This window comes from Leptodactylus fuscus, chromosome 1, assembly GCF_031893055.1.
Source record: "Leptodactylus fuscus isolate aLepFus1 chromosome 1, aLepFus1.hap2, whole genome shotgun sequence".
NCBI lineage: Eukaryota > Metazoa > Chordata > Amphibia > Anura > Leptodactylidae > Leptodactylus > Leptodactylus fuscus.
Window position 1 is genome coordinate 255022760 of NC_134265.1, and position 27541 is coordinate 255050300.

Consider the following 27541-nt stretch of genomic DNA (forward strand, 5'->3'; position numbering starts at 1 on the left):
AAAATTGTGGGTGCACGTAACCCCAATATATTCTTTGAATTCCCAGTCAGACACTGGCACTATATGGCAGTAGCAAGAAATGAGGGTATTTGTATTCCCAATATATTCTTTGAATTCCCAGTCAGACAATGGCACTGTATACCAGTAGTAAAAATTGTGGGTGCACGTAACCCCAATATATTCTTTGAATTCCCAGTCAGACACTGGCACTATATGGCAGTAGCAAGAAATGAGGGTATTTGTATTCCCAATATATTCTTTGAATTCCCAGTCAGACAATGGCACTGTATACCAGTAGTAAAAATTGTGGGTGCACGTAACCCCAATATATTCTTTGAATTACCAGTCAGAAACTGGCACTATATGGCAGTAGCAAGAAATGAGGGTATTTGTATTCCCAATATATTCTTTGAATTCCCAGTCAGACAATGGCACTGTATACCAGTAGTAAAAATTGTGGGTGTATATAGCCCCAATTCTATTGCTAGGGGACTTGCAGGGTATTTCTGGGGTGAAGGTGGGGGGGCACACCGTTGGAACGGGTATCGGGGTATATATCGGGTATACGGGAATACACTGACAGTGTATTCCATTCAGGATCCTGGGAAAGCTGGGTTGCGGCGATTGAGCCCGTCAGTGCCACGTTACACTGACAAGCTTCTCCCTGGAATTTAGCTCTTACAAGAGCTGTTGGTTGTCTTCTCCTTCCTATCCTAGCCTGTCCCTGCCTACCCAGAATCTAAGCCCTAGCTAGCTGGACGGAAACCTCCGTCCTCGGTGAATTGCAAGCTCAGAATGACGCGAACCTGGGCGGCGCTGTTCTTTTAAATTAGAGGTCACATGTTTTCGGCAGCCAATGGGTTTTGCCTACTTTTTTCAACGTCACCGGTGTCGTAGTTCCTGTCCCACCTACCCTGCGCTGTTATTGGAGCAAAAAAGGCGCCAGGGAAGGTGGGAGGGGAATCGAGTAATGGCGCACTTTACCACGGGGTGTTCGATTCGATTCGAACATGCCGAACAGCCTAATATCCGATCGAACATGAGTTCGATAGAACACTGTTCGCTCATCTCTATTCCTAAAGTATCAAAAAAAGATGAAACAGAATGTCAACATATTTCCCTGAGTCTAAAAAGACTTCTAAGGTATCTTTAAGATATAGTTTGCAATCCGTAAAGAAACTTCTCACTACTGTTTTTCTAGCTCACCCTTAATTGGAGTGCTAAGGGACCACATTGCATACAGGGAGCTTTCCAAACCAAGAAACTTCCATTCATTACGGAAATCTGACAGGCTTGTCATGGAAAGCAAGTGTACTTTTGTATCAACACTGATACTTTAGGTTATTCCCTAAGCTTTAATACTGCATACCCTCCACTGCACCCATGTCGAACAGCACTTGGATGACAGGGAATGTCTAGAGAATTCATTTCTTGCCTTTGATATGGTAATTTGAGAACAGATGGCTAAATCTCAACCAATCTTGAAAATACTAATCCTAGTTGGAAGGCATATCTAGTAGCAACAATTTAACTTTTACTGTATTTGCGCTGTAGTTAACGTACCAAACTTATTTCATTTTTTACATATTAAAGATCTGCTGATTTTTTTTGTTTCACTTGTATTGAACATATTTTTGCATAAACTATGGTATTATATAGAGAAGAAGGGAACTAGTAGAAATGAGGAATTTATGTAGCAAGAACCTTCTTTACAAAATGTACTTCATACAGATAATTCAACATGGACATCCTATAAAATATATAAATCTAGTTCTAGTACTATATGCACCACTGAGGGACCAATCATAGCATTTAAAGAGGACCTTTCATGTCCTCATGAATGTGCAGTTTTATATACCACTAGAAAACTGCTTTCCCAGTATGTGCCCTGGTGGTGGAGATATTGTTGCTGTTAATTTCAGCACTGATATCTCCCCACTGTCAGAAGGGTGTTCCTCAAACAGTGTTGGCCAAAAGTATTGGCACCCCTGCAATTCTGTCAGATAATACTCATTGTCTTCCAGAAAATGATTGCAAGTACAAACTCTTTGGTATTAATATATTCATTTATTTTGCTTGCAATAAAAAAACACAAAAGAGAATGAAAAAAAGTGACAAAAGTATTGGCACCCTCACCCTCATCCTTGGTAGCACAACCTTTAGACAAAATAACTGTGAACAACCGCTTCCGGTAACCATCAATGAGTTTCTTACAATGCTCTGCTGGAATTTTAGACCATTCTTCTTTGGGAAACTGCTCCAGGTCCCTGAGATTTGAAGGGTGCCTTCTCCAAATTGCCATTTTGAGATCTCTCCACAGGTGTTCTATGGTATTCAGATCTGGACTCATTGATGGCCACTTTAGAAGTCTCCAGTGCTTTCTTTCAAACCATTTTCTAGTGCTTTTTGAAGTGTGTTTTGGGTCATTGTCCTGCTGGAAGACCCATGACCTCTGAGAGAGACCCAGCTTTCTCACACTGGGCCCTACATTATGCTGCAAAATTTGTTGGTAGTCTTCAGACTTCATAATGCCATGCATACGGTCAAGCAGTCCAGTGCCAGAGGCAGCAAAGCAACCCCAAAACATCAGGAAACCTCCGCCATGTTTGACTGTAGGGACAGTGTTCTTTTCTTTGAAGGCCTCTTTTTTTTCCTGTAAACTCTATGTTGATGCCTTTTCCCAAAAAGCTCTACTTTTGTCTCATCTGAAAAGAGAACATTCTTCCCAAACGTTTTTGGCTTTCTCAGGTAAGTTTTGGCAAATGCCAGCCTGGCTTTTTTATGTCTCTGGGTAAGAAGTCCTTGGTATCCTTCCTGGGTATCCTACCATACAGTCCCTTTTCATTCAGATGCTGATGGATAGTACGGGTTGACACTGTTGTACCCTCGGACTGCAGGCCAGCTTGAACTTGTTTCGATTCTTTATCCACCATCTGCACAATCTTGCATTGAAATCTCTCGTCAATTTGTCTTTTCCGTCCACATCTAGGGAGGTTAGCCACAGGGCCATGGGCTTTAAACTTCTTGATGTCACTGTGCACGGTAGATACAGGAACATTCAGGTCTTTGGAGATGGACTTGTAGCCTTGAGATTGCTCATTTTTCCTCACAATTTTGCTTCTCAAGTTCTCAGACAGTTCTTTTGTCTTCTTTCTTTTCTCCATGCTCAATGTGGTACACACAAGGGCACAGGACAGAGGTTGAGTCAACTTTAATCCATTTCAACTGGCTGCAAGTGTGATTTACTTATTGCCACCACCTGTTAGGTGCCTCAGGTAAGTAACAGGTGCTGTTAATTACACAAATTAGAGAAGCATCACATGATTTTTCAAACAGTGCCAATACTTTTGTCCACCCCCTTTTTTTATGTTTGGTGTTGAATTATATCCAATTTGGCTTTTTCACAATTATTTTTGTGATTTTCCATTGAAGACAAATTAAATGAAATAATAATACCAAAGAATTTGTGATTGCAATCATTTTCTGGAAGAAAATGAGTATTATCTGACAGAATTGCAGGGGTGCCAATACTTTTGGCCAACACTGTAGCTAAGCATCATTGCTGGGCTGAATGTACTGCTGAAAGTACTCATAAATATACTTTGCCCTGGGGAAGGGGGATGGCATTCTTCACAGATTAGTGTCACTGCTTGGTGGTAAGGAACACCCCCTCTGACAGAACAAGGATCTGTAACAGTACTGTCGGAGTGGAGACAGTGGGGAGACTTTTTGACAGTGGGGAGATAATTGGTGCTGATATCTCCTACACTGGGGCACATTCCGGGAAAGTTGGCTTTCTAGCGGTATGTACAACTGTACATTCATGATAACGTGAAAGATCCTCCTTAAGCGGTGTCTTGCGATATGTTGCAGCTGGCTTCTTAAAGACAATGGGAGAAATTTGTCATAAGGATAATCCTTATGCTAAGATCTCACGTTGCAGAACCACAGCGTTTTTGGCTGCTATGGAACTGCAGTTGAAAAGATGCTGCAGTTTACAGTACTAACAAAGTGAATGAGATTTATGTAATTTCATGTACGCATGGAAAAAAAAGAGCATGTTAATTTTATCTTTGGAATCATGAGCGGTTTACCTACAAATTTAATGAGTGAATAAAAAGCAAAAAGAAAAAAGCACCTTGTGTGACTATATCTTCTGATATAAGGTCAGGTCAACAACAATGATGGCTGTGGCTTACTTGTCCTTTAGGCTGAAGCCTCACATTGCTAAACTTAGTGTCTTTGTCAATGCGGAAATGCTGTGACAAACAACACTGCATTTTACAGAACCTGCAAAGTCAATGGAGTTCTAGCTAATTCCATCCATACATTGCAGAAAAAAATCTTCAGCAGAAAAGCCGCGTTTTTGTAAATTGCAGCATATTAATCAAACCTATGGAAACGCTGGCATTTTCTGCATAGGCAGGGACATAATTAAAGGGGGTGGCCACTTTCAGACCAATATTGACAAACAAATGTACAATAAAAAGATATACAATTTTCCAATATACTTTCTGTATAAATTCCTCACGGTTTTCTAGATCTCTGCTTGCTGTCATTCATTCTGTTACTTCTAGTGGATAAAACTCTGACCATGGTCATGTGATTTACGGTCCATGGTCATGTGATGAGCACACAGGTGTCGCTCGTTACAGTGACAGCACAATAATCAGACATCTGCCTGGTAATCAGCTGTGCACCTGTGTGCTCATCACATGACCATGGAGCGTAAATCACATGACCATGGTCAGACTTTTATCCACTAGAAGTAACAGAATGAATGACAGTAAGCAGAGATCTAGAAAACTGTGAGGAATTGATACAGAAAGTATATTGGAAAATTGTATATCTTTTTATTATACATTTGTTTGTCAATATTGGTCTAAAAGTGGCCAACCCCTTTAACAAAGACTGTGCCCCATACCAAACTTTTGACTTGACTATCCCACAAGACATAGCACCTGCTTTCCTGGCCTCCACACAGTATAATGTCCCACATTACTACTGCTACTGCTGCTACCCAGGTAGTTATGCCCCTAGTCGGTGTGCTATCTGGGTTTTTCCTGGATAGCACACTGACCCATTCTTTTATGTGGGCCCATGTACATGACTGTGAATTACATGGTTCCGTGTGAAAGCCCAGGACGTAAAATATGGAGAAGGTTGTATTCCTGTCCGATATTGCAGCTGTGGTTCTGTGGCTTCTATTCATTGAATGCACGGTCGCTGCATAGGTGGCACGTGTGCTGCCCGTGCGCCAGCTGTGCCATTCATTAACGGCCAGCGATTAGCACATGGTTGTGTGCAATGCAGCTTAAGAAGGTTATGTGTCAGGCTGTTTGCATCTATATATGGACAGACCAAAGCTGAAAAAACATTGTTGGCAAATTACAGCAATTTAACTGGATTTACTGTAACATTTATTTCTATATATAAGTACTTATATATTAGTACATTTGCACTCAAGGTCTTTTTGTAGAAAGGTTTGCCACTTTTAGTCTAAATTGTGAAGTTAAAAATAAGTTAAGCCTTGTACCACCTTGTACCACCATTTTAACCACTTCCGGACCGCCCATAGACTATAAACGTCCGGGAAGTGGTTGCCTAGTTCTGACAGGACGTACTGGTATGTCTAATCAGAACACAGCAGCTGCACAGAGATCGAGCAGCTGCTTTCACTGGGAGCCAGCTGTAACTTCAGCCGGAGCTCCCAGAGAGATGGCAGGGAAAGTTTATTCCTTTCCTGCCTTCTCGATTGCTGTGTATACAGTGCTCAATGAGCACTGTATACACAGCTATGGGCGCCGCCATGATGCGGCCGCCCTCTGTCCTGGCGGTCACGTGATCCACCGGGCTCAGTGTCTTACAAGAGCTGCTGAGTCCTACAGGACCCAGATCAGCTCTGTAAGTGTAAAGGACAGTGTGCAGGAGGCTGGATTCCTCCTGTAACTGAGGCTAAATGTAATAAAAAAAAGTGATCAGATGTCCCCAAAGGTCTCTTATGACCTTATCATCTGGAAAAAAAAAAAAAGTGCCTGGTCCTGGACCACAAATTGGCCCGGTACTGAAGTGGTTAAAAAAAATAAATAAAATAATACGCTAATAAAACAACGTTATTAAAGGTTATAGCCCCACCCCCGACAACACCATACAAAATAAAAATTACCGTAACGGAGAGAAAAAATTATTTTATAAAGATTTTCAGTAGCACTTTGTGTTATTAATAGAGATGAGCGAACAGTAAAATGTTCGAGGTTCGATATTTGTTTCGAGTAGCCCCTCAATATTCGACTACTCGAATCGAATATCGAACTCTATTATAGTCTATGGGGGGAAAATGCTCGTTTCAGGGGTAGGCAAAGTTCGATCAAATTATACTTACTAAGTCCACAAGTGAGGGTCGGGCTGGATGCTCTGAGCAGTCTTCTCCTTGCAGTGTCCACGCGGCATCTTCCGGCTCTTCATTCACTCTGCCAGGCATCGGGCCTGGGCAGAGCCGACCGAAAATGCCCGCACTACAAGCGGACATGCGCAGTCGGCTCTGCCCAGGCCCGATGCCTGGCAGAGTGAATGAAGAGCCGGAAGACACCGCGGGGAAGCTGCATGGAGAAGACTTCTAAAGGTAGGAGAAGAACCAGCATTGATTGGCCGACTGTATAGCATTCAGCCAATCAATGCTGGTTCTGCATCGAACTTTTACATTCGAACATTGAGTGGTACTCGATCAAGTACGAGTATTTCGAATACCGTAGTATTTGATCGAATACCTACTCGATCGAGTACTACTCGCTCATCTCTACTTATTAAATTTAAAAAAAAAAATAATAAAGTGAAAACCAGACACAATTTAACTCTTATTATGTTTATATTTTCCCGGATATAAAAAAAATTAAAACACATTCAAAAAACAACATAAAAATAAAGTCCTATGTGTCCCCGAAAAAAGATGCAAAAATTAGTTGAATGAGACATACGAGAAAAATGTTACAGCCCTCAAAACCGCACATACAAAAAAATCCCACATATTGGCCCGGTACTGAAGTGGTTAAGAAACTCCTTCTTTATCAAAAGGCTGAGAAAATGACAATATTGTAGCTTAGCAGCAAGATAGTATCATTGACTATCATGTATTTATTCTGAATAACTTGCAGACTGGTACCGTTTATGCCACATCTCAGCCGCAAGTAATTTACATTGTGAGAATTATTTTTGATGCACTTTTTTGAAGCCAAAATTAGCAGTAAATGGAACAAAAAGTGGGTAAGTAAAATTTGTCCTTAAAATTTTCTCTTTATTATTCACACTTGGTCTTGGCTTTCTATAATTCTATAATGGAATGTGAATGTGGAAGCCAAGCATTAAAAGGATGTGGCTCTGCGGGACTGAACATGAAGGATTTTGTCTCATGTAAGTTCAACATATTTAAAGTAGCCAGAAATGATTTTAGGTTTCAGCCATCACTTCAAACGAATGACAGTAATATGAGCTTTTGAATGGGAGCTAAACTGTAGAAACTGGCCTGGCCACTACAAAGAGAATGGTGCTATACTTCTGGCTCTGTTCTCTGCATTAGTTCTATGGCTGAAAGCTGCTAGAAGTGGCTGATCAGTGGGGGTGCTGGGTGTTAGACCTTCATCAATCTGTTATTGATTACCTATCCTAGGAAAAATCCTTTTAAATCTTAAGGAAAAAGTGAGACTTTGGTATTACAAATCCCTTTTATAAAACACAGTATTAGGATCTACCCCTTCAATTAGTAGTAACCAGTTTCCATTGTATTTATAAATGTCCAGGATGAAAATATACTCCAGAATTGTCCTTCCATGAAGAATACAAGTGCTAACTAAACTGGGCATGTCAGGAGAGCTGAGAGGTCCTCATTGATCATCAAATGACTGCTTATTCTGCATCGTTATATTTCTTTATAACATTGCTAAGCTCCATTGGTTTCTGAATCATAATACATTGTAGCTGCCACTTCATCATTGTAGATATTAATTACTGGATAAGGGCTACTAATGTTGGCAAGCATCTTGATTCCCCCTCCCCCTACACACACTCACAAATTAGATTCATTGCAATCATTTCCACAGAGTGCGATATATTTCCGGCACGTCCACACAAGCTGTACTCATTGAAAAGAGTAGCAATAATGTGGTGATATTGGATGTAATTTCACCTTGGTGGAAGTAATCGCACAACTGTCTGTTGTGATTATACTGCAGTTCATGACAGGCTAAATACAAAAACGAGTCAGTAAAGAAATGTTACTACCTACTGTAGCTTCTAGTATAAAATGAGTAAAAGGTCTGTTAACCACTCTCAGGTTAATAGAAAAGTTACATAGTTATGCAAATATTATTGCAAGCAGGGCTGTTTTAACATTTTAGTGGGTCCAGTTCAAATGTTTCATAAATTGCATAATCCCTACACACAGTGTAATGCCCCCTTAGTGGCCCTACACAGTATAATGCCCTATTAGATCCCTCGCACACAGTATAATGCCCCCTTAGTTCTCCAAAAGTATTATGCTCCTTTGGTGGCCCCACACAGTATGATGTCCCATTAGTGCCCCAAAATTAAATCTGTGGGAGAAGGCATCAGCTTTAACATTCTTAAAACCTTGTCTAAAAGTAATCATAAAATCGAACCAAGTAAAGAACAAAGCCCATCGGGCTTGTCTAGGATTTAAGCTCTTAGCTGATTCCAGAAAGGTAAGATTCTTGTGATCAATCAAAACATTAACCTTATGTCTGACCCCTTCTAGAAAATGTCATCATTCCTCAAAAGCCTATTTGATAGCCAACAACTCTTGGTTCCCAATATCATAATTTCTCTACATAGGAGAAAACGTTTGAGAAGAGAAGGCACCAGGTCGAAGCTTAGAATAGTCACAATAGAGAGAAGCTGCAGAACTGAATGATCGCGAGCGGCGAATACATAACCAAATTGCTACACATCCAGTATGCTGTGAGGGCCGTTGAGGGGAATGTTGATCGATGGAGCCTTATTTACATGGGAGACATCAGGGGGCAGTAACAATTTAAATGTACACCTTTTATATAACGGGCATTAGGATGAATTATTAAAAGAGTTGTCTGGGATTGAAAAAGGTATACAAAAATAAAAATGCATTCTCTCCTCCATTGCTACGCCATCTCCTCCACTTCTGTTAGTGTACAGAGCAGCTACAGTGGTCATTTTGCGTCAACAAGATTGCTGCAGCCAATGAGCATAGCATATCGCTGAGAGCAGTGAATGTCATCAATCTAATGTCACTGCTGCAGTCACTCTGTATGCATGCATCGGACGAGATTGCAGGAACGGAATAAGTATAAATGCATTTTCCTTTTTTACACCTCTCCTGCTTCCTGCATTAATTTTTTTACATCCTGGACAAACCCTTTAATACAAGGGGCTTACTAGTTATGTATGGGGACATTATTAATTTAGAGACACTATTAATTTAAGGATGAACACAGGGCCTTTGTTAATTTAAAGAACGCACACAGGGGGTATTATTTGTATCCTGGAATTTTTTTAGATTATATATTTTGTAACTGAGGATAGTAACACAAAAATGTGGGTCAGGTGTCTAGAAAAGTGATAAGCCAAAAATGAGTTGCAAACTTTACAAGACAAGTCACAGCTGAAAGAAATGGTCATGGCGGTCCGGAAGGGAAAAGTGAATTATTACTGTCAGACATGCTACCTGTAAGTCACCAAAATGTTCCTGCACTGTATTCACTCAAATGATCTACAGAGCCCTTTGTGGAGCTACTGTCTTGGTCATACCCATTGGCAACCTATCAAAATCTTTAACTCCCTCCCGATATCCACTGCAATAGTATAACAAATGGGTCTTTAAATATAGTGTCAGCTATGAAGCTGAGAGGACCCCATAAGTTGCAGATGGTAATGACTACGATCCGAGTTCTCTTTGATTGTAATGCCCATGATACATTCATACACATTAAATTATTATTTTTTATTTATTTAAGTAATTTAGCATTAGCAATTTAAGTTTCCACAAATTTTATACTCCTCCTTGGTTAAAAATATTCATTAGAAGTTGTAAGACGAGCATTTTCACCCTGCTGAAATGTTTTTGTTCATTCTTTGAATGTATATATTCATAGGCACATCAGAATATTGACGAGGACAATGCTGCTGATAATCCCGAGTCTTCGCTAAATAATTAGCAGCCAGCTGCAGTGGCTGGAAAGTCCTACTTCTGCCCATAGCATCTCATTCTCCTGACAATCTCCCCTGTGTATTTGTTTGGTAGTTGCTTTGTTTTGCATTGGGATTCTTCCTGCTCTCTGTTTCCACCTGCTGCTCTACATTCAATAGATTTTACAAATTTAAAATAAGTGCCGGACTGGGGGTGCCTATCACCAATAAATTCCTTCTGAGGGCCCGTTATACAGTGCAATGTAAATATTATTCAACACGTGTTTGCAAGTGCTTGAAATCTCACCAACATAAATGACTTTCCAGCAGTGGCTTGCTGCCTAGTCCCTTCATTTCATTGGTTCCTTCCTGGGGTCCAGTCAGTAGTCTGCTGCCTGGCTGTTGCCCTGAACTAGGGACCTCTTGGCTCTGAGCTAGGTATATGTTCTCATTCAACAGCAGACCTCAGGCTGCAGAAATATGTGGCAAGTTAATTGGTGATGGGGTCCCATGCAGGGATTGAGAAGATGTGACCAAAAGAGAAAGGATACTGGTTGGCCTGACTCTGCACCTAGATATCATCTACATGTGAGACATATACAGAGAAAGATCCACCACACAAAAATTTGATGTTACCTAGTGTCAGGATAGCAGTATACAGGTCCTGTAATATGACACTACAGTGGGACCATCTATCTCAGAGGTGTGTTTCTGGTGGGACACTTATTGTAGTGCACCTCAGATAACAAGAAGAAGGGAGGTCCTACTCTCCATTTTGATGCAATGCATGTCCCTTAGGCTGGTCTTACATGACCGTAGTTTTACACCGCAAATGATCCGCAATTGCTGGTTTAAAATTGTGGACCATTTACAGTCCCATAGTTTTCTATGAGGCCTCTTACACCACCATAGATTTTGTCAGTGGTGTGGCGCGCTGCAACCGTGGTCCGGACAGTATACCTGTACATTACATATCTGTAATGGCCGCGCTTTTACGGCACGGAAGGTCCAATAGAAGTCTACGGGCATGTGCATTTTTGCGGATACACACAACACATGTTCAGTGTGTATCTGTAATTGCAGATGTCAACACTGGATGCTGCCGGGGGGTTAGTTATGCTGGCTACTAGGGTGTCTATATTGCCAATGGGGGTTAGTTATGCTGGCTACTAGGGAATGAATATTGTGGGGGGGTGGGGTTAGTTATGCCGGCTACTAGGGAATCAATATTTCCGGGGGGGGGGGGGGTAGTCATGCCAGCTACTAGGGAATGAATATTGCCGGGGGGGGTTATTTATGCTGGCTACTAGGGAATGACTATTCACAGTGGGTGTGGGTTAGTTATGGCTAGTAGGGAATGAGCCACAGGGTAACACAATACTGTAATATTTCATAATGTTTTATCGATCATAATAAAAAAAATTGACAATATGTACAATATTTACAATATTTTACAGGAACGCCCATTACTATGGGATAAAAGGTGCGAGAATTATCTCAACAAAATCGGGAAAGACCACGCATGGGAGGAAATATTTAAAACACTTCACCCTGATGAATGGGATACAGCATCTACTGTGAAACGCAAAACAATTGCGTAAGTACGAAAGGGAAAACACTACAAAATCAACAAACTATTTACATTTTCATACATGGTGATTAGATGTAAATTTTTAAATATTTTTTTCAGTTGATAATATCAAAACTCGGTCGAACACATGCAGAGACCAATTTCTGTGCGAGTTAAATGCCCAAAAGGGGAAGAGTGGAGCTGGTCACCGGACTAAAAAACCGTACATGTACACCCAACAACTGATGTTTTTAAAAGAAGTGATGGACATTGGAGAGTGAGTATATATTTGGTATATAGTGTACAGTGAAATTGTTTAGTCAGGCAGTAAAAAATACTAAAGCATTGTTTATGTTTTTGCAGAATTCTTGACAATCTGGAAGGTGGTTTTGAGCCTGAGGACCAAGGTGCAATCAAATGTTCTCACGTTTCTTCACCATCATAAACCCCTTCATCGCCAAGTCTGGTAAAGCCCCCAAGTTCAACAAGAACTACTGGTCATGCCAAGAAAAAACTCGCTCCAGGGACAGGCATGGATTCATGTTCCATGCTGGATGCACAAGTCCTGTCGTTCATGCAAAAACGCAGTAAATGGAGTGCTAATGAACATTTCGGCATGATGGTGGCAAGGCACATGGAGAAGATCCCTCCTGAACGGCAGCTCTTGTGCCAGTCCACAATCATAAACATTGTAAACCAGTTCCAGGGTGAGCAGGATCATCTTTCCAGTCTTATACTGTCTGGTCCTATGCCACCCAACAACCCCAACAGTTTAGGCCATTTGAACTATCACAGGGCCAGTATTCCCAGGAAGGTGGGTTGTACTGCAGTCAGGGTCAGTATCAACACCTTGCGGGTACAGTACCAGTCTTCTCTTCAGGGGCAAGGGCATGTTAGGCAACAAGTTGACACTCGGGCATCCAGTAGTCATACAACTGGCTCCTTTACCCAAGAACTGTTCACCTTTTAAAAATGTTCTTATCATGTAAAAAAGTTGTAAAAAGTTTTTATCTATACTAAAAATATTTTAAATAATTAATATTTTAATAATATTTTATAACAGTTATTTCACAAAAAATATTTTGGGTTTTTTTGTTAATAAAAAACTTGATAAACCCAGTCACGAGTCCTGAATGTTTTTTACACACATGAATGTTCAATTTATTGGAAGCCAGGATTGCAAGGAATCTGAAAAAAAAAAAAATATCAGAAATTACTCCAGTGGACTGAGGGACAGTCAACTGGCATGCATGTAGGCTATATTGGATGACATTTCAATAGATGCAACTGTGTACAGTGTGGGCAAGAATGATAAGGTGATACACAGTACACAGTATTGGATACCATAAACATACACCTATGCTAGTATGGTTGAAATGTCAAAGTACATGCATAAAACATAATACATAAAATATCGATACAAGCTATGGCATATGGGTTGAAAATGACACACGAAAATGTGGACAAAACAAAGGTACCTGGTGTGATATGAGCAATTATCAAAGGGTTATTTACCTGAGCGTCCACCGTAAATGGATCCATGCACAGAAGTCGCCAGACCGCTGAACAAGAGCATAACAAGATCGCTGAACTGTCATAGCAACACAGAAGAATTGAGCATGGGTTGTAACTATGCAGTGACATCATTTTTTTTTTGTCAGGGGGTGTGCTTCTTTTTTGCGGATACGCAAAAAACGGATGCACACAGAGGCTTGCAGATACACTTTGTGGTTGAGCACTGCCATCTGCGGAATGTGTTTTTTTTTGTGAAATTGGTGCTACGGATCCGCAAATTGCGGACCGTAAAAACCACTACGGTCGTGTAAGACCAGCCTTATGATTACAGATAAATGTTAATAAAGAATATAAACCCCGCCCCCAACCACACCAGTGTCAACTCATTAGGTGTGCAACATACAGTCAATATAAACATGACAACTCGAAAATAATCAACCCAGTATATTATACTGATACATAACCGGGTTAAGATGCTGTATGACAAGTATTTGTATGAAGTACAGTGAGTGTGCTGCACCATGCATGGCCAACCTGGAAAATTCACCTGTTCATATGTGGACCAGTCTGTTATCAGAACCTAAACTCAGTACAATATTCTGATCTCCAAATTATTTGTAATTCATATCCCCTGTGAGTTCACGAAGGAAAAACTACTGTGACACATACAACTGATGTTATTAAAGCAAGTTTGTGTTTATTGAAAAGATAAGATTTTATACAGGAAAGTAAATGGTGTCAATTACAAAATAGCAAGCATAAAAACAGGTAATCATGATAGATCATTGACTGGAGAAGGGTCTTGACACCCCCCGTACTCATCTGCATAATCAAAGCATATTAGTCTTATTAGTCCTAAGAACTACATATTGCAGAGTCTTGTTGGGACCCATTGTTCTACATTGGGAGAAGTTGATTCTAAGTTGCGCAGCTACGTGCTGGGGGGGGGGGGGGAGCTTCTTACATAAGCAGTGTTGATTTCATTCCAGCCTCCAAACTGAAGGACAAGTTACAGACACACAATTGTTGATCAGTCATCTTGACCCAGGTTGTTTGTTGTCTAACCTTGGGTACAGTACATTCTTATCAAGAACTGTAAGCTTCTGCTATTTCTATGATTTTTTTTTAAAAAAGTAAAAGCAAGCTAAAAATTAAAGAGACATCACACTTGTATAACAAGTCCAAGACTGTTTAAAAAAATAGGGCCTAGAAAGCTGTGATGAACGTAAGCTTTACTAATCAGAAAGAGGAAAAAGAAACAACAAAGACTTACAGTTGTATTTCCTTTAAATCTCAAAGTGGTACACTGGGGCTGACAGAGGAAACTTCATGATTTTTAGATTACTACGGACTTGTTTCAGTGGTGAAGGTATTTTTTTGTATTTATCCCCAAAATGCGTTTCTTACACAATATCGATCTTGCTCAAAAGCTTTCAATCAGCGTAATTTTTGGACTGATATAACTTGGACGAAAACCCTATGAACTGTGAGTTGTATCGTTGCATCCCAGACTTGGGAGAGATGGTTGATCTATATATACTATACCCTGTAGGAGTTGAGTGTGGATCATCCTACTCACAGTTAATTGATATGTAATATGTGTTTTATTGCCAGTAGCATCCCCATATGTGTAACAAATGGCATTACTGCTATTGTTAAATTCAACTAATATGATCTATAAACTACACATGTATAGGTTCTTATACATATTTGATCAAACACTAAGAAGCCCACTTACCACAACAACTCCAATGGGAGGCTGGTGACTTTTCTCCCCTGGTGTCCCTTGCAAGTCTTTTGTCCTGCCATGCGGCACAAAGCTCTATCCATATTGCTCTCATAGTGTATGTGAGGTCAACTTGTGGTCTTTTCAAAAGGGTTCCCACTGAAACTCCAAAAAGTGCTCAAAAGGTAATCTTTAGGCTAAGGCTCCACATAGCATGCCACAGCAAAAAGCACTGCGGGAAAAACCGTTGCAGAAACGCATAATGGTTTTTCAAACAGAATCCTGTTTTCTTTTTTTATGTAGATTGTGAGCCCCATATAGAGCTCACAATGTGCTTTTTTTTCTCTTCTCCTATCCATATATCTTTTTTTGTAGTATGGGAGGAAATCCACGCAAACATGGGGAGAACATATAAACACCTTGCAGATGTTGTTCCTAGCAGGATTCGAACCCAGGACTCCAGTGCTGCAAGGCTAGCCACTCAGCCACCATGTTGCCCCCAACGAAAGCCTGTTTTCAACAGAGTTTTGTGTCTCCGTCTCTGACAGTTTAAGTCTGCACTGCTGCTGCTACCTTACTCTCCTCCACTAGATAGATAGATAGATAGATAGATAGATAGATAGATAGATAGATAGATAGATAGATATTACATACACACACACACACACACACACACGTGAATGCTACCTCTCATTTTGGCTTCAGCAGTACACCACTGAGGCTATTGTGGATTTATGCTTCACTATACTTTGCTACCCCCACACATCTTAAATTACATCACATACAGTCCAGGCAACATAATTCTGGTGAATTAAATATTTACCTCTTTGTCCCGCAAAAAGATGATGTGGCGCCGGGCTGTGCATCTCTTCTATTGTCCTGTTGGTTACCCTATCACTTGTGCTATGATACCGCAAGCTATACCATAGAATGGGAGACAGCATAGCCGGAGGACAAGGTGAGGGGATGCTATTATTTGTCATTTAAATGCACATCTCTTTTCCCCTCTTATGTATAATACTATCATATTGTCTTATTTATCTGACAGATTTCTGACAATTGATAGTACATTTTAGAGAAGGGACTAATTAATTAATTAACTAATTAATTAAACTCATTCCTGAATTTTCAATGATTAGAATTAGATTTGAAATGACTAATGTGGAAGAAAAATGGAGTTCAGCTTTGGTGCTTTTATAACTAGGAAGACAGGTAAGTATGACGGGGTGGAGGTGGATTTGAGTTATTTGGGAAATAGTAATATGTGGCTGGCTAGCTGGGGAAACAGAGACGGGGTGTAAACAAGGGAGGGGGAGGGGGAGATAGCGTGAGTCAGCTCTTAGCGAAGTGCAATGCATCATGGTAGTCATAGGAAAAAAGAACAGGAAGCTAACCATGTAAACAAATGCAGAGGATGCCAGGAACTCCCAGAGAAATTCAGAAAACATTCACCCTTTTGCCTGACAAACACCCTTAAGGGTGAATAAAGCTAGGGTTCTGTGCACTCCAAGCTATGATGTAGTCACAGTCAAGATCATTTTCGAGCTTCTCTGCCTCAATGAGTTCTTTAACCAAAGCTTTCCAAATGGCATCTGCTTACTATCATTCTTGGCTCAGTTCAGGAATAAAAAAGCATTTTCTTTGATAAAATATATTTCTCTTTCTTATATTTGATTGTACTATTGTTGGGAAGTTGGTGATAATCTAAGGTACTCTACTACTGCAAAATTACGTGACTGTTACTTACTACTGAGCTAAGAAAAAACATTCACTTCCTAAGACGGTTTCTTTTTCATTCCTCTTTATCATCGGTGTTTCACTGCTGTAACTGTAATTTTGGTCTCCATGCTATTTACAACACTTATTTACCTCTCAAAATACACATGCAAAATAATGCTCTAAAAGCAATCTACTGTATCTCGAACTGCCAAACTCAATAAAATAGCAGAAGTAAAAGCATTCTTCATGTAATATTATAAGATTGATCATCATGTCCTTGACAATGTCTTCAACTTTCTAGCTGCACTGTGAATTTTTCACTACTATTGACAGAGGATTACTTTTTTATGGGGTGTTCACATTTGTGCCCCTGTATGCTCTGTGTCATTCCGCCGGGTTTCCGCCCTAAGCCCCTGCAAAACTGGACAGGGGACGGCTTCCCAGCAGTCAGTTTTAAAGCCCATTCATTTACATGGGTTTTAAAAGCAAACTGCTAGTGTCCGCCTGTAGGCTGTCCGTGGGGAAACCTTTTTTTTTCACCAGACACAAAGTACTGTATGCCCGACTTTGTGCCCAGCCAAAAAACGGTTTCCCCGCAGAGAGGCAGCAGGCAGACACCAGCGGTTTGCTTTTAAAACCCATTCAAATGAATGAGTTTCAAATCTGACTGCCGGGAAGCCATCTCCTGTTCAGTTTTGCCAGGGCTTAGAATGCAAACGCAGTGGAATGACACAGAGCGCACAGGGGCACAAGTGTGAACGCCCCCTTGCCTGCCATTGAACTCTAGACTTACCCCAACTGTTTAACAGCCTATAGTTATGGTGGTCATACACATTGACCCCTTCACACACTATCACATACCATATCATGTACCTGGGAGAATGTGGATACTTACTGCTTCCCCAAGTGCATGTACGTGATCGCAGGGGCTCAGAGGCAGAGCCCTTGCGATCACCATAGGAGCCCGGCTGTATATAACAGTCAGGCTCCCGCTGCAACAGCGGGGACGATGATTACATTGATCCCCGCTATTTAACCCTTAAAATGCTGTGATCAATAGAGATTGCGGCATCTTAGGGGTTTGTCACAGGCTTCAAATGCTGCCGGCGGCATCAGGAACCGGTGTTAGCTGTATCTAACAGCTAACACCCTGCTGCTTAACCCCCATTGGAGCTGAGCTCCGATGGGGTTTTTTAACATCTTGTATACCATCACGGCGAGATCAGGGTGTGCTGGCATCTATAATTTGTTGCCAGTGACCGCAGGCTTCTATGATCCACAAATACCTGGTTGATCCTGCCTGCGATAGAGAGGAAGTCTGCATAGGCTAACTTCCTCTATAGACTGTAATACAATTGTATTGCAAGTCTATAATATAGAACCAGCGATCCTCTCTGACCTCTGGTTCTAGTGTCCTTATAGGACAAAGACATTTTTTTTAAAAAAAAATAAAAAAAATAATAATAATAAAGATAAAGATAAATAATAAAAAAATTAATATAGTTATAAAGCCCCCCCAAATTCCCTTTTCCTATATAAAATGAATTATATAGAAAAACCCAAAATATTTATAAAAACAATACATGTTTGGTATCACCGCCTCCGTAACAACCTTTACAATAAAACTTAAACAATATTTAACCCGCATGGTGAATGTCGGGGAAAAAAACGAAAAAAAAAACAAACATCAGAAATAAAGGTTTTTGCACATTTTGCCTTAAAAAAAAATGCCATAAAAAGTGATCAAAAAGTCAAACACACCCTCAAAACAGTACTAATAAAAAGTACAGCTTGTCTCGCAAAAAATAAGCCCCAATAAATCCTTCAAACCGAAAAATAAAAGCGCTACACATCTCAGAAGATGGTGATACAAAAATAATTGATTTATGTCCCCAAATGTGTTTTTGTTCTGCAGAATTAGTAATGCATAAAAAAATAATATAAATGAGATATCGCTGTAATCGTACCGACCCGCAGAATAAAAGTAACATGTTACTCATACTGTACGCTGCATGGCAAAAAAAATATGAAAAGGTGAAAAGCTATGCCAGAATTGCTGTTTTGCTTTGTTTTTTAATCCACCAAGAAAGAGCTAATAAAGTTTATTCTATAAGTTATAGGCACGCAAAAATGATGTCATTACAAAATACATCTCATCCCGCAAAAAACAAGCCGTTATATGGCCACATCACCAGAGAATTTACAAAAATATAGCATCTAGCAATGTGAAGACAAAATCCCCCAAATCACCAAATCATTAGAACATAACTGGCTGCAGCAGGAAGGGAATGTATAAGCTGTGAGAGTAGATATAAGGGGACACCCCCATATTTAGAGCTTACAAGTAGGGTTGAGCCAATCCTGACTTTTCAGGATCGATTTTAAAATCCGATTTCCGATCATTTTTCATTCGAACCCGATCTCAATCCCAATTCTGATCCCAATGCAAGTCAATGGGATTTTTTTTATTAATCAGAGATCGGATTTTAAAAGCAATCCTATTCACTATACAGCATGGAATCTAACAATTGAACGCTTTAATTGTTAGAATCCACGCTGTGTAGTGAATCACTAAGTAGCCAGAGGATTTTTTTTTAATCCTCTGGCTACTTAGTCCCCCCTGGTATCCACTTACCTGCAGAGATAGCAGCTTCGGTGTTCTTCTTCACCTTGCTGTCGCTCCACGCTGCTCTTTTCGCCTCGCTTCCTCCTGCCTCCCAGTTTAGGAGAGTGTGAGAGGGTACTTGGAGGGGAGACGTCAAGTCTCCCTGCCCTGTACCCGCCCACACTCTCCTAAGCCACAAGCCCCGCCTTCCTAGCTCTTTAAACACTAACCTGGGAGGTGGTGGCAGCGAGGCGAGAAGAGCAGTGTGGAGCGGCAGCGAGGCAAAGGAGAACACCGGGCACCAGACCAGCCATCTCTGCAGGTAAGTAGCTACTAGAGATGTTAGTTTAGTCTCCCATTAGGGAGGGCAGGGGGTTAAGACTGTGTGCCGGCTGCTTCCATTCATTCCTATGGAACTGCAGCGGAGCCTTCACACTGAGTATACACTCCACTCAGAATAAGCGGAGCGTATACTCAGTGTGAAGGCTAAGCAAAGCATTGTGGGAAATAGTACCGATCTCGATCCCACCTAAAAAGATCGTGTTCTGAATTCTGATTTTTTCCGAACACGATCGCTCAACCCTACTTACAAGAGAAAAGACACCAGAAGTGACCCCCCCATCATAGGAGTTACTGAGGATATAGTAGGGAATTTGGTGTTCGCAATGTACTCTGCACAGCTTATATATTCACTTTTCATCATCCACTGTTCAGTCACGTCTGGAATACTAATTCTCACTGCACATACTGATAAATTCTTTGAGGGGTGTAGTTTCCAAAATGGGGTCACTTTTTTGGGGTTTCCATTGTATTGGTACTCTAGGGGCTCTGCAAATGTGACAAGGTGACTGAAAACTATTCCAGCGAAATCTGCGCTCCAAAACCAAAAAAGCGCTCTTTCCATTTCAAGCCCTGCCATGTACCCATACAGCAGATTATGGCCACATATGGGGTATTGCCACATTCATGAGCAATTGTTTAACAAACTGTGGGGGGCTTTTTCTCCTTTAACCCCTTGTGAAATTGAAAACTTTGGGGATAATGTGACATTTCAGTAATTTTTCGCTATATTATTATTATTTTATATGTTGATAAAATCTGTGAAACGGCTATAGGGTCAAAATGCTCACTATACCCCTTGATGAGTTCTGTGAGGGGTGTAGTTTACAAAATGGGGTCACTTTTGGGGGAGTTTCCATTGTTTTGGTACTCTAGGAGCTCTGCAAATGAGACATGGCACCTGAAAACTATTCCAGCACAATCTGCTTTTCAAATGTCAAGTGTCACACCTTCTGTTCCATGTGCTGCTGTGTGCCCAAACATTAGTTTACACCCACATGTGGGGTATTTCTGTGCTCGGGAGAAATTGCATAATAAACTGTCAGATGTATTTTCTCTTTTAACCCTTTGTGAATGTGTTAATTTTAGGGCTAAACGAATGTATTAATGAAAAAAAATTAAATGTCTAAATTTCACCTCCATATTATTTTAATTCCTATAAAATGCTTAATGGGGTTAATAAACTTCCCAAATACTGTTTTGAATTATTTGATGGGTTAATTTTTGAAAATTGGGTGATTTATGGGGGGTTTCTAATATATAGGCCTTTATAATCTTTGTCAGAACTGAAGGGGTCCTTAAAAAATACTTTTGGAGAATTTTCTTGTAAATCTGGAAAATCACTGTTACACTTGTAAGCCTTGTAACGTCTTAAATAAATTAAAAACGACTAAAATATGGGTCTGTTCCACAGGATTTTCGCGTGACAGATGTGGTGCCAATTTTCAAAAAGTGAGCCTGGAAACTATAGGCCAGTAAGTTTGACTTCTGTGGTGGGTAAGATATTTGAAGGTTTTCTATACTGGAGTATCTCAATGTAAATAATTTTATAGCATTATAGATTATAATCTTATAATCTACAACTTTATGAGAAATGGGTCCTGTCAAACTAATCAGTTCTAGATTGGACATTGGTAATATGGCAGATGTTGTGTATCTGGACTTTTCAAAGGCTTTTGATACTGTACCACATAAAAAGTTGGTATTCAAAATGAGAATGTTGGGACTTGCGGAAAACATCTGCATTTGGGTTAGCAACTGGCTCACTGATAGGAAACAGAGGGTACTTGTTAATGGTAAATACTCAGACTGGGTCACAGTCACCAGTGGAGTACCACAGGGGTCAGTATTGGGTCTTCTCCTGTTAAATATGTTTATTAATGACCTAGTAGAGGATTTTACAGGGCAGGGTGTCCATATTGACAGATGATTCTAAACTCTGTAAGGTAACCAAAAATGAGAAGAATAGCAGAATATGGAAGGAGGAAGCATGCGCAGAGACTTTGCAAATGAAGTTTAATGTAGACAAATGTAAAATTATATATTATGGTCGAAGAAATAAAATGTATGATTATGTAGTTAATAATAAAATACTGGGTAAGACTGCCAATGAAAAATTTTGGTGGACAGCAAGCTTACCTTTAAATTATAGGATGCATTAAAAGAGGATTAGATTCTTATGACAAGAACATAGTTTTGCCTCTATACAAATCACTGGTATGACCATACTTATAATACTACTCCCAATTTTGGGCCCTAGCTTACAAGAAGGACATAACTGGACTGAACTAGAGATAGTGCAGAGAAGGGCAACCAAAATTATTAGGGGAATGGGTGGAATGGAGTACAATGAGAAAATAATAAACGTGGGTTATTTCATTTTAGAAAATAGATCTCTATCGGGAGGCCTAACGACAATGTACAAATACATGAAGGGACAATACAAATAACTTTCTAATGATCTTTTTACTTCTAGGCCAGTGACAAGGGGACATCCTCTGCGTCTGGAGGAGAGAAAGTTTCACCAGAAACATAGAAGGGGATTCTTCATAGTAAGAACAGTGAGGCTCTGGAACTCTCTGCCCCAGGAAGTGGTGATGGCGGATTCATTAAACAAGTTCAAGGAGGGCCTGGATGCCTTTCTCGAACAGAAAAATATTACAGGGTATGGATTCTAGAATTTGTTAAGGACAAGTTGATCCAGGGTTTTATGCTAATTGTCAGATTGGAGTTGAAAACATTTTTTGCCCTGACATGAGCAATTGGCATAAGCCTCATGGTTTTTTGTTTTTTTTTGGTTTTTTTTGCCTTCCTCTGGATTAACACTGTAGGAGACTGTAGGGTTATAAGTTGGACTTGATGGACCGGTGTCTTTATCCAACCTTATCTACTATGTAACTATGTTTTATAAATTGTAGAGACTGTATAGGCTGTATATGCCCTAATAAATAAAATGTTACCATCATGAAAACTAAAGTTTAAAGTTTTTAAAGGGCAAAGTTATTGCATTAACTTTATTAAAGGGCAATTCTCATATCAGCATTTCAAGACTGAGATGAGACTACCAGTGTCTTTGGACTGCCACCTTGAGGTGTTCAGGAATTATAGAAATGGAAGCTGTTCTACTCTGTTGCCATAAGTCCTGTAGACGTAAATGGGCATTATGGAAACATCATAGCACAGTAAGTTATGTTGTATCTTAGAAACAGATCTTGGATATTGAATCCAAAAAGCACCTTCTCTCTTGCAGAAATGCCTATATTATAAAAGGAGTACTTCCTGCATAAAATACTAAGGATACGCTGTCACATAACATTCCCCCTTGATAAGTTGTGATCAATGTAGAGAAGCAAATATCGCTACTACATGATTAACACAAGCATTTCTACCTAAAAGCTGATCACAGGGTGTCTAGCTGAAGGGACTACCCCCTGCAATGCTCTGGCAGGCAACTGGCAGAAAGTGCTTAATTTTCCTTCAGCACCATCACTTGGGAAATGTAGCATTACATAGTCCCCATTGATATCAATGTTATATATGGATGTGTTAGGTCCACAAGTTTAGGAGATATGATAGCCACCACCCCATCTGCCTAACACATGAGAATCCTGAACAATGAACCCTTGTTTATTACATATAAGTAAATTTCAGGGAATTTTAAGAGGTTTTCCTATACCAAGCAAATATATATATATATATATATATATATATATATATATATATATATGTAAAACAAATATATATATACACACACGCCTGGAACTATATTTAACAACATAACTTATTAATGGAAAATTAAAAAGTCCCAAGTGACCATATAAGTACCTATATTATAAATACAGGATGCATTTTGTTAAACTTGCTAAGAAATTAGTAACAGCAATATAATGTGAATAGTTCTCGCTTTCTGGTGCACACAGCTATACAAGGGCAAACACTAATCTACATTCCAGTAGTTCATTCATAAATCAGCCATGACCTGCACTGCCACTCCATCTGTGTAGCTCACATATTAATCTGCACTTGGTAAACTGCAGCATACAGTGTCTGGAAATTGTGGATTATTATTGGGCATTTGGTAATCTGCTTGCGGCTATTATAGTTATGCACATACTTTATAACATCCTGATATCTCATTATCAAATGTATCTTCTATGTACTTTATTGCCCAATTTTTCCCATCACACAACAACAGGCTAGTTATTTTGCAACTTTCTACTACATCTATATACTAGTGAGACACAAATTAATTATTTCTTTTTAGAAAAAAAGACTTTTTTTAATAATTATCTGCAATATTTTTAACCCAGACATGTTTTAGTGACATTGACACTAACTTGTCATTTCACACCAATACATATTGTAATATTCCCAAAGCACGTGCATTATATACATTAAAATAATGTCAGAGTAATTAATCTTTTGGTCAAAAGAATTAAAAAACATATTAGATGGCATTTTTTTTCAAACTTCATCCGTAGTTTACAGTTATAGACTGATATATGGTTAAATATGCGTTATATACATCAACATTAATGCAGAAATATATAACTATATTTTCACTCTTACATTATTATTATGTAGTATCTAAATGTTATTGATATTTAAAATAACCACTATATATATATATATATATATATATATATATATATATATATATATTTATGCAGATAGATGGATAGATAAATAGATAGAGATATTAAACATGAGATGTGGATCAAAATATTAATATATTTATTACTTAGATATTAATTTACACTGTTGTTATGTACAATGTACAAACCCAAACATTACAGTATATTTCAGGTGCACCTGTGCTGGTTAACTCACCTATCCACAGCTATAGCTGACATGGAGTAGATGCTGGCAAAGATAGCTGTAATGGGGAAGAAGTTGTGAAACCTGCAATATGCCTCCCCGAAGTACCATTCATTGTGAAGAGCATAGATGAAATTCACCAAGGTATTAAAAGCAGCCATTGATGCATCAGAGAAAGCCAGGCTGACCAGAAAATAGTTAGTGACTGTCCTCATTCTCTTGTGAGCTAGTATGATCCACATGACAATGATATTCCCAAATACAGCTACAGCCACCATTGAGCCATAAGCCAATGACCAAAGGGCTATACGCCAGGGAGGTTGCACAAATCTATGAGGAACTGGAGAAGTGACATTAGTAGTTTGAGTCACATTCTTCTGCCAAAGCAAACCTTCTCCAAGAGGAGCAAAAATCCCCACTCCATCCTCTGTGACATTTATTGGAGAAGAGGTCATGTTAGTCCCTTCTACAGAAATAAAGCACTTTCAACAATTGGGATGATCAGTATAAGAAGGACAAGTTCAAGAAAAGGTGCATCATAAAGTCAGCTCAGAAGTGTCTTACACATTTCCTTGAATGATCATCAGGAATGGAGCTTGAAAGCAGAAGCTTTGAACTTCTTCTTAAGTTCCTCCCAGCAGCTGAGCACAAGTGAAGGCATACACAACCAGTACAAGGCTTATATAGAACCAGTTCCTCCAATGTCTAGGAAAATGCCTGTGACATCACAGTAGGGAGGGGGGTGAGGGAAAGACCACAAGGCACACTTATACACTCCCTCTTTGCACACAGGTAGGCTTACAAACCTCTATGGCACAGAGGTGATATTGATGCCAGTCGCTTTATCTCTGGTGTTCCCATGCCTGGAGCTTGCAGGGATGCTGTGCTGTTTGTGTAATGTGCATGGAGCTGCCTCAGTATATGGAGCAGCCTCAGTATATGAAGCAGTCTTAGTATAAGGAGCAGTCTCAGTATATAGAGCAGCCTCAGTATATAGAGCAGTCTTAGTATAAGGAGCAGTCTCAGTATATAGAGCAGCCTCAGTATAAGGAGCAATCTCAGTATATGGAGCAGCCTCAGTATAGGGAACGTAAGGTCCATTGTGCTGAAATGTCTCGAGTGATGTTGCTGCACTGTATAAATCACATTTATGGAGTGTCACCCTATTCCATACAAGCACTGCAACCTTCCGTTTCTATTGTGTCTATATATCCTTTCATCCACCAGTGTCCATGCTGAATTTACTGGCGTGCTTGTTCTTCTCAATGAATCTAGTTGTAGCTGTATCAGCCATGTATATTGAGCTATTGGCACTAAGATCAGCGTGCCTGCTGCCTGGAGTATGCAGCTAATCCTCTAAAACAGGGCTCTGTGTACAGGGCAGCTGTTAACCCTTGTGTGTACAGAGGTTTACCTGCAAGTACAGGATCTGCTGAAAGATATTGGCTAATAATTATAGATAAATGATAGAAGATGCTCCTTTACCATCTATACCAATGCCTGCCCAGGACAGTACAGTTATGTATACGCTGTGTTATCTGTACCCAGGTACCTAGCTACATAGCAGAGCTCAGTTTATCAATGCAGCAGAGTGGAGGCAGTTATTGGCTTGTGCTTTTTGACATGTTACTCATTTCATGATAAATCAAGTATTTATGTATAATAAAATAACTATTCAATAATACTTAACAGTACTTCTACAATTATTTTAACTGTGGCATTGAGAAATACATTTATAAATATATTTTCAAGACTGATACTAGAATGCTGTTTATTTTAATGTATACGTCATAATTCATAATTAATAGTTATTTAAACTCACTTTCATATTGATAAAAAAAAAAAAGATTTATTTGGCATCAGAGGCACAGATTATCAAGGGGAGGGAGAGAACTGTTTAATTCAGGTGACCTAAAAATTATCTCATTGTGAGGCTGGGTTGGTAAGCTGGGTTCTGATGACAGACTCCCTCTATTAAACAATGTGTTATCTTTTTAATATGGATTTCATGATTGTAGTATTACTATACATCTATTTTTGTCATGCCCCTGCCATTGCCAGAGCACCAGTAGACTGCCATAAGAATCCCCTCAGAATACAGTGCAAATAAACCTAATGATTTACTGATGGTTCCTGTGGTTGGTTTTCCTCGGTTTCCTTTTTTCTCAGTTTAACACAGATTTTAGGTGTGCACAATTGTTCCTAATATACTACCATCTCCATTGTTTAAGCACACCCTGAAGCAAGAATAAGCAGTGCTTTCTTCTAGGTTCTAGGCTCTGTCACTATGCGGTTGTTTCTGATGAGTTCATCAAGGTCTGCTATATAAACCCAACTACTTTCTTTATTTGCTGCCTGATTCCCAGGGTCGATGCTGTGTTTCCTGAAGGGCCCCTTCACTGCTTTGATTTTCTTAAATGTGCTTCAAGCCACCTTGTTGCAAGTGTTGTTCTAAGTGTCTTCCAAGTAATTATTCCTTGGAATCAGTGTTGGACAGAAGTGCCTAGAGCCCACCCGAGGACCTTGATAAGTTCACCCTGCGGCTTCCTGGTAATAACCTACATCACAGCTCTTTCACTGAAATCTTGCATATGTGCTAACTGCCAGACAACGAGCGTAGCGCATAACTGAGTAGTTTCCCTATATCATCATCCCCCATGGTATTGTGCATATTTCTCAACCAGTACTTTATGGGGAATGACACAGACACAGCGCACTCAAGACAAGCACAAAATTTTAGTGAGGGAGCTTTGACACAGGCATAGCACACAGAGCTATCATGAATTTCTTGGCCCCCCTTCTTCACGATGTATCTTACAGTTTCTGGCCCTGTGGCCCCCACACAGCATACATAATGTACCCCCTGTGCCCCTTTTCCTGCCTCTGCTCCTCTCGCCTGCACCATCATGCACCTCTTCCCAGCAACTCCCCATCTCCCAGGTTTCATTGCAGGCAGAAGTACAGCGCAACCCCCCACATGCCAAAGTCTTCAACGGCCTCATATCAAAACTGCTGGCCCTGGAGATGTTGGCGTTCCTGCTAGTGGAGACTCATGCCTTCCATGACCTGATGGCAC

General features: G+C 39.9%; 1 protein-coding gene across 1 annotated transcript in view; it reads right to left on the bottom strand.

Moving 5' to 3' along the window:
- Positions 1-25095, bottom strand: part of TACR3 (tachykinin receptor 3) — a 135775-nt gene extending 110680 nt beyond the window's left edge. Inside the window, exon 1 of the mRNA XM_075285764.1 lies at positions 24478-25095. Coding sequence (XP_075141865.1) covers positions 24478-24920 — 443 coding nt within the window. The 5' untranslated portion in view covers positions 24921-25095. The remainder of the gene's footprint in view (positions 1-24477) is intronic.
- Between the last annotated feature and the right edge of the window lie 2446 nt (positions 25096-27541).